General features: G+C 35.8%; 1 protein-coding gene across 1 annotated transcript in view; it reads left to right on the forward strand.

The window, feature by feature from the left end:
• The window catches only part of LOC131688809 (protein-serine O-palmitoleoyltransferase porcupine), a 602,121-nt gene extending 596,873 nt beyond the window's left edge, over positions 1 to 5,248 (forward strand). Inside the window, exon 7 of the mRNA XM_058973344.1 lies at positions 4,692 to 5,248. Within this exon, the coding sequence (XP_058829327.1) occupies positions 4,692 to 4,751 (60 nt within the window). The 3' untranslated portion in view covers positions 4,752 to 5,248. The remainder of the gene's footprint in view (positions 1 to 4,691) is intronic.
• The last annotated feature ends 4,076 nt before the right edge of the window (positions 5,249 to 9,324 follow it).

Genomic DNA, 9,324 nt, shown 5'->3' on the forward strand with positions numbered 1-9,324 from the left:
TAAGTGAAAGTGAAAAAAACACCGAAAATTCCATTCAAATCGAAACAAATTGTTAATTCAACAAAAATTGAACAAAAAGAAATTAAAATCATACATATGTTGCTGGAGAAACTAATTTCGAATATGCTGTGAAAATTTCAAAACGATCAAAAGCCATTTGTTCGGCATGTACTTCCGGCCAACTCAAAAAGTGGTTTTGAGGTTTACACAGTAAGCGTTGCGGAAGAATTGATAAATTGAACATTTATATATCGTATTCGTCTTCCATTTTTGGGATATAATTTTTAACATTCTAAAACACTAATAAATATAAATTCAACTTTTTTAAAATTCTACTGTGGTGTAACCATTTAAATACCTATTAGACTGAAAGGATATTGAGACTATTTTCATTCTAATTAAATTATAACCCTACTTATTTCAAGCCTTTGGTTAAAGCAGCGTCTGCATTCTTTCTTCATCTCATTGCCGCAAATGGCAGGGTGAAAAATAGGGCACTCGAATTTTTCGAAGTTTTCGTTGCGTTTAAACACCAGTAGGGGAGCCCGGGGCTAGTTGGCGGTGTTTTCAGTTTTCATTTTTTACCGCTTTGATTTTGGTAGATCTTGCAAAATAGAACATTTTACATGAAAGGACAGACTGTTGGCAACATCTCTGAATTTTATGAAAATGATTGATACGTTGTCATCATTTCTAGAGACAAAAATATGTGACGCGAAAAAGCCGCCAACTTACCCCAGACCCGGGGTAAGTTGGCGGTATGTATGGGTTTAGTTGGCGGAATGCCAGAAAATAAACAATCAAATGGAAACCCGATTACATCAGTGGTCCTTATGAAATGTGGTGATATATTATTCGACACTTTTTACTATATTTCAATCTCAATACCCCGTCGTTTTAACTTCGACGCGTACTCCCTATTCAAAAGCAAATTATCGAAGTTATTCAGGCGATTGTCCGAAATAATTGTCCCCTGCATTGACGAGAGACACAAGAAAAAGTTTCCCTTACTTTGGAGTGAATTCCAGAATTGAAAATATTTGATGACTATTTTTGCACTGTAAATAGTAGGGGAGACCGGGGCTAGTTGGCGGTGTTTTCAGTTTTCAATTTTTACTGCTTTGATATAGGTAGATGTTGCAAAATAGAACACGCGGCATGAAAGAGCAGACTGTTGGCAACATCTCTGATTTTTTTTAAAGTGTTTCATGCATTGTCTCCATTTTTTGAGAAAAAAATATGTGACGCGGAAAACCTGCCAACTTACCCCGGCCCCGGGGTAAGTTGGCGGTATGTGAGGATATACCAAAAACTAAGCAATCAAATAGAGATTCAATTACTTCAAGGGTCCTTTTGAAACGTGCTGAATGTCTTTTTGAAAAAAACTGTATATTAACCGACATTTGCTATTATATTTCAGTTTCAATACCCCGGCATCTTGACTTTAACGCTTACTCCCTATTCATACTTTTGTTCACCATTTTCAGTTTGTGACCAAGTGCGGCGTCTCACCCGCACATGCGGCATCTCTCCCGCAATGACCTTTTTTTAAATGTTCATGGAAATTTGATGATTTTTTTTCATGAAAAAAACCATTTCACAGTGTTTTGGAAACGCCGCAATAGATAAAAATGATTTTATCAAATATTGAATGGTTTATTTTGATCCAGGTTTGATTTTAAGAAATGTGCGGCATCTCTCCTTAAATTACCCTATTTGGATTCCGAAAAAGCTGATAGTGTATTTTTGAATCTGTCTTAGAAATAGCCCAATTATAAAGTTCTTGGGCTGTTGTTATATGATGACCTTGCAAACTCGCTTTCGCAGCCGCTTCGTTTCAATACTCCTCCCAAAGCATCACAAGGACCCTTTCCATGACAAGTTGCGGAAAAATTCCAATTGTTCGAACCAATCAGCGCTGATAATTACCACTTTCACAAAATACATTATTTTTGTTAATTATAGTAATAGGGTGGATGTACCAATAGTCGCATACTTAAGAGAAACTTTTGATAAAAAATCGATGAATAGATGGGCAGTGTTAATACATTAAACGAAAGCTTTCAGTCCCTACTTCATAGGAAAATATAAAGATGGTTTAATAACCAATTTATGTATTCAAAACCGCTTGTACCACTATAGGAACACATGTACCAATAGTGGTGCAATCGCTAATTTCGGTTCCTATTGTTGAAAATCCCATTGCTTTCTTATAGGACTTGCAACTATAGGTACACTATATCAACTGTAGGTGCAAGGGAGCTCAAAATTCTTAGAAAATCATTTTTTTCAATAGTTATTTGAGCGAATGTCAAGGATAACAGTTTTTTTGTAGCATAATTTTAGTGCGATGAATCGATAAAGAAATATTTGTTGATGGTTGGTACCTCAGTTAGGTATCCACTACTGCAACTATTGGTACACCTCAACTATAGGAACACCCACACTAGTACATTTTACAGAATCAAATACAATATATGTGCACATATTTCCGATCAGATAGTGCAAAAATATAGCGATTTCGATCAGTGCAACAGAAGTTATTCGCATTTGAAAACTGGGAAAATATCTCAGCAGAAACTTTGAAACGGGACCCCTATATTGAAACGTTAAAAGTATTGTACTTCAATAGCTGATCGGCAATCAGCCGCAACAAGGCTTTAATCGGACTAGTATCGATGATCATGGGTCGTTATTATCGCTCATATGCATTATTTTGCAAATCATCCGACACGTAAAATAGGAAATACTTTCCTTGATGTATAACATCTCGCGCCACGGCTCAAAGAAAGCTATGCTATTCCGCGAATTGACAGTTTTCGGTGACGTCAGAGAAATCGTTGAGATCAGGCATTGTAATTCTCTCTCACTCACGCGAAAAGAAGCTTATCCGATGTCCAACTTTTCCGAGATAAGATGAGTCGCAAAATTCTCCGTCTCCACAAATAGCATGAGAATGATTTTCCGGATAAAATTTATTTGACTTTTTCCTTCTCACCGGAGAAGGTGATAAAATTTTAATTTCGTGGAAAACAATAAAAACTTAAAAAATACACTTAATTACAAAGAAAAGCGGCAAAGAAAAATGATAGACTTGTTTTTTCGTGTTTTGGAATAACGGCAGGAAAGCAGCGAGCGAAGAAAAGATACCGTGAAAAACTCATTCACTCATTCTCCGGCTGTTTAATTTATCCGGAGAAATGACACGTTGTATTTATCCGGAGAAGTTGTGTGAGTGCCAATAACTTTTCGTGTGAAAATGTGAGTTTTTATTGTCGCAGTAGCAAACTATCCGGGCGCATTTACTCATATGAGCGATAAATGCAATGCCTGGTTGAGATAAACAAACGGATTTCTCGAAAGTTGTTAATTGACAATATTCGATCTCCTACGGTGGAAAAAATAGTGTGCAATGGATTTTTGACGTAAATTACGCCATAATTACACTAGACACAGTGGATAATCAGTGCATCTATTTGATTATTAGCGTAAATCGGGAATTTGGATGCATGCCATAGAAAACATATCCCACCGTAATTTTCTGATCATAGCAAAGGTTTTGGACATCCGCATAGCTTCCTTGTGATTTACCAGGTGCCGATCATTCGTTAGCAGCAAACAATATTTGAATTTCATGTAATTGTTTTCGCCGACGATTTCTATGACGCGCTCTCGTCAAATGTTTACACTCTAACGAGCTAGCCTAGTATATGTAAGCCGTGATCTCGCGCTATCATAACTCTTTGTCTATATAACGTGTTATCACTCCTATTAAATATATCGCAGGGAAGGAATTACAAAACCTGTCTAAATACTGTTGCAATAAATAGTGATCCCATTACGCAGATAAGATTAACTTTTTTAGGCAATACTCCCACGGTCGGCCGTGTGGATTTGAAATTGCTTTTGATTAGAAAACATAGGATACTCTCGGTAGTCGGCTAGCCATCGTTTAAAAAGATCATGTACTCGAAGCCTAACTAAACAACTACCTAATAAACTATGCTTTACAGGTCGCATCGCTTGCTTGGACCTTATTCTCTTCCAAACTACCAACTACTCCACACCTATGGAAGAGTCTGATGAATCGTCTACCTTCCGTTAAGTAGGTAGAGCATCAACACTTCCCGTCTACCTTATCCTTTATCCTTCCCCGTGAACGAAAGAGAAGGGTGCAGCCGGCAATGATGGCTATCATGCTGTTGAGGTTTTAATATGGGTCGGATTGGTATTCCTACTTACCACTTCTTAAGCAACTCTTATTAGATAATCAGCAGTCAAACATGATGAAGCCAGTGTGCAATCCGCCAAAATCATCGTCACAATGCAAAGCAACGCTCAGTATCATACGTATTACTTTTCTTTTAATTCATATATTGAACCTCTTGAAAAATTATTTTGGTAAGAACAGATGATAGAATACAGTCGAGCACGTTTTAGCTTGCACATTTTTGGGTGATGCCAGTTTAACATGCTTGTTTTTCTAGTTACCAGTTTTGCAGTTTTTACATCCGCGAGTCTATTACTATGAGTGTTTATAGTAACACCTATTATCGTCGTTTCTATGAATCATAATCTGGTTGTATCTCACAACCAGCCATGCAATTCAATCATTCAGAAATTGAAAAAAGCATAATTTGACTACTAGATGGATTAAATCAGGATTTTAACATTTTTTACTATCATTGCAGATGTTTTCCGCATACTCAAACCTTACGGCACATTCTTGGCTGTGTTTCTTACCTACGTGATTTCTTCGGTGCTACATGGATTAAATTTTCAACTTTGGGCAACATTGCTGACCATAGGAGCATGGAGTTATGTGGAATATAATTTACGGAGGAAATTGGCTCAAATATTTTCAGCATGTGTAACGGCGAACAAATGCACGGTTCCTTGTAAAAGGCACAAAGAGAGCAAAACCGCCGTACTGTCAATGGCAATTAACTGCACATTCTTTTTTCTTTGCTTTATCAATTTAGCATATTTAGGCACAGTATTTGATGCATCTACCCAAGTTCAAACGGAAGGTTTTTCATTAAAACATGCTTTAGAGAGGTGGCAGAACCTCGATTACGTTTCGCATTGGCTCTTACTTTTAGGCTCACTTTTTAACGTATTTATATAATTCAGTGTAATCAGTACTAACCATGATTACCTATAGAATTGGCTTATCATTACTAATTATCATTTAAAATACACATTTGTTGTTTTAAATAAATACTTCTTTCTATATCATTTCTAAAAACAATACTTACTGAGCGACTTTGTGAAATGTCACAATTTAACCCTTTACTTTTCATTCCACTACAGCATTATGGTGAAGATACGCTGATGGCATTTTTGCATCATGTTATTTTTCTCAAATAAACACTCCGTTCTCTACAATTTAAAAAAATAATTGAGCGACTTAGTAGAATTTCCTAATTTATCGTCTTAAGACAGATGTATTCGTTTTAAGAAGTTATATATGTTGAGGCGAGGAAAAAACGGAAAAGTTTGATTTTTTTAAAGGTATGTAGCTATATGTATTGCGTTGCACAATGCCTAATTCGCAAAATCAGCTTGAGAACATGAAAAAATATTAATTAATTTAAAAAATATTGTTAAAGTTATAACAATTTCCGCAAAACGCCTTTCCTCTCTCGGCATGATACTGTACCTTGACGTGGTCCGGGGGCTTTTCCACCAGAACAGTATTACAGTGATTATATCACATAGAAACTTGGGATCAGGCATGATGCACGCGCGCTATTATTTTTTTGCACGCGATATTTTTACTCTCATGATCACAAGAATGGCCCAGCGCATGCTATGTGCTTTTTACTTTTCTCATGAGAATACGCACCGCATATGGTCAAGGCTCCGAAAATGGCAACCACAGGCGAAATTATTTTTTTCAAATTATGCGTCAAACTGTTTTTTTTATTATTTTCTATTTGATTATATTGTTTTGTTTGCATTACATTTCTAATTTAGTATATTGTGTCAGCCACAAGTGGTGACTTTTCATCCCTATTGTTTACATGATTCAGTTAATTATTATTAAGTTATAATATGCTTTCGCAGTTAAGTAACTAACTTATAAACTATAAAGAGAGCTAATCGTTGCAATTGAAGATTGCAACGATTTTTGTCGGAAGTTGCTTATAATACTGTTCGTCATAATTTCTAATGTTTCTATGTTTGCAAGTCTGTGCAACTCATTTGTGCTAAACCAGGGAGGACGCTTCAAAATCATTTTCAGAATTTTATTCTGAATCCTTTGAAGCGTTTTCTTCCTAGTAGCATAACAACTTGCCCAGATTGGCACTGCATATAGCATTGCCGGTCTAAATATTTGTTTATAAATTAATAGTTTGTTCTTTAGGCAGAGCCTAGAATTCCTATTTATAAGAGGGTATAAACATTTTATATATTTGTTGGATTCCTTCAATGTGATCCTTAAAAGTGAGTTTTTTTTTATCGTAAATCAAACCAAAGTATTTAACTTGATCTGACCACGTTAAATTCAAACCATTAAATTTAATAATCTGGTTATTATTTAATTTAAGAGAAGAAACTCTTGGCTTATGCGGAAACACAATCAATTGTGTTTTTGCCGCATTAGTGGAAATTTTCCATTTTTTCAGGTAATAATTGAAAATATTCAAGCTTCGTTGCAGTCGACTGCAGATAATATGAAGACTCCTCCCAGTGGCTGAGATGCTAGTATCATCACAGAAAAGTGACTTTTTACAGCCTGTAGGTAGATTTGGAATATCAGAGGTAAAAATATTGTAAAGTATTGGTGCGACGCTTGATCCTTAAGGGACGCCTGCTTTAACGGGTAGCTTATTAGATTTACAATTCTGATAAGAAACCTGTAGGTTACGGTTAGTAAGATAATTTTTAATTATCTTTATTATGTAAATTGGAAGATTGAAATCCCACATTTTGGCAATTAAACCTTTGTGCCAAACACTGTCGAAAGCTTTTTCGATGTCTAGAAGAGCAACTCCAGTGGAATAGCCCTCTGAGATATTTGCCTTTATCATGTTAGTTACTCTCACAAGTTGATGAGTAGTTGAATGTCCAATACGAAATCCAAACTGCTCAGGAAGAAAAATAGAATTTTCATTGATCTGACCACGTTAAATCCAAACCATTAAATATAATAATATGGTTATTATTTAATTTAAGAGAAGGAGCTCTTGGCTTATGCGGAAACACAATCAATTGTGTTTTTGCCGCATTAGTGGAAATATTCCATTTTTTCAGGAAATCATTGAAAATATTCAAGCTTCGTTGCAGTCGACTGAATATGAAGACTCCTCCCAGTGGCTGAGATGCTAAAGGTAAAAATATTGTAAAGTATTGGTGCGACGCTTGATCCTTGAGGGACGCCTGCTTTAACGGGTAGCTTATTAGATTTACAATTCTGATAAGAAACCTGTAGGGTACGGTCAGGCTTCATTTTACTCATCTTTGCAACGAAGAGATAGAGAAATGTTTTACCCCCATAAAACATGATTTTTATTTTGATGTGCAATTTTTTCCCAGTAACTAGGAGAGCAGAGAGAAATCACATGCTCTCATTACTGAATCCTCTTGCTTGTGGCAGAGCAAACCTTTATTAGATGCTCTGCTTTTACCTCATCTTAGTCTAGTGGAGCAACGGAGATAAATTGCTCAGTTGGCAGATGAGAATAAAATAGTTTCCTCTTTACCCCCAAGGGAACCAATTTTGGTTCACTTCACATCAGTGTTCGAATATTTAACTCGGCTTGCGTTATAAGTATCCATGTTTACCTTCTGGGAATAGTAAAGATGTTTGAATTGGCAGCTTCCAGTTCAAAACTGCAGAACAACATTAAGGGGTTACACCACTGTATAGCTAAAGAAATGGGCATATTTCGGAATTTTTTTTCTTGGCACAATAAGGGGATGAGTTGAAATGTTGTTAAAAGGAATTTATAACATGTATTGAACCAGAAAAATATTTTTTTCGAGTAATTTCATCACAAGATAACTGTGCAGCATTTCCTTCCATGCAAGTTTTTTTGGTAGTGGTCCACGGGCTGAAAACTTTCTCCCATAATTTTAAACCTGGAGCCAAAAAAAATAGTTTTTCTGATTCCTTATGACAGTGACAAGCGACTTACGTAGGATTTTTTCTCAATATTTTGCTTTTTGACGCGAAATGAAAAGTGAAAGTGAAAAAAACACCGAAAATTCCATTCAAATCGAAACAAATTGTTAATTCAACAAAAATTGAACAAAAAGAAATTAAAATCATACATATGTTGCTGGAGAAACTAATTTCGAATATGCTGTGAAAATTTCAAAACGATCAAAAGCCATTTGTTCGGCATGTACTTCCGGCCAACTCAAAAAGTGGGTTTGAGGTTTACACAGTAAGCGTTGCGGAAGAATTGATAAATTGAACATTTATATATCGTATTCGTCTTCCATTTTTGGGATATAATTTTTAACATTCTAAAACACTAATAAATATAAATTCAACTTTTTTAAAATTCTACTGTGGTGTAACCATTTAAATACCTATTAGACTGAAAGGATATTGAGACTATTTTCATTCTAATTAAATTATAACCCTACTTATTTCAAGCCTTTGGTTAAAGCAGCGTCTGCATTCTTTCTTCATCTCATTGCCGCAAATGGCAGGGTGAAAAATAGGGCACTCGAATTTTTCGAAGTTTTCGTTGCGTTTAAACACCAGTAGGGGAGCCCGGGGCTAGTTGGCGGTGTTTTCAGTTTTCATTTTTTACCGCTTTGATTTTGGTAGATCTTGCAAAATAGAACATTTTACATGAAAGGACAGACTGTTGGCAACATCTCTGAATTTTATGAAAATGATTGATACGTTGTCATCATTTCTAGAGACAAAAATATGTGACGCGAAAAAGCCGCCAACTTACCCCAGACCCGGGGTAAGTTGGCGGTATGTATGGGTTTAGTTGGCGGAATGCCAGAAAATAAACAATCAAATGGAAACCCGATTACATCAGTGGTCCTTATGAAATGTGGTGATATATTATTCGACACTTTTTACTATATTTCAATCTCAATACCCCGTCGTTTTAACTTCGACGCGTACTCCCTATTCAAAAGCAAATTATCGAAGTTATTCAGGCGATTGTCCGAAATAATTGTCCCCTGCATTGACGAGAGACACAAGAAAAAGTTTCCCTTACTTTGGAGTGAATTCCAGAATTGAAAATATTTGATGACTATTTTTGCACTGTAAATAGTAGGGGAGACCGGGGCTAGTTGGCGGTGTTTTCAGTTTTCAATTTTTACTGCTTTGATATAGGTAGATGT

Source organism: Topomyia yanbarensis, chromosome 3 (genome assembly GCF_030247195.1).
Source record: "Topomyia yanbarensis strain Yona2022 chromosome 3, ASM3024719v1, whole genome shotgun sequence".
NCBI lineage: Eukaryota > Metazoa > Arthropoda > Insecta > Diptera > Culicidae > Topomyia > Topomyia yanbarensis.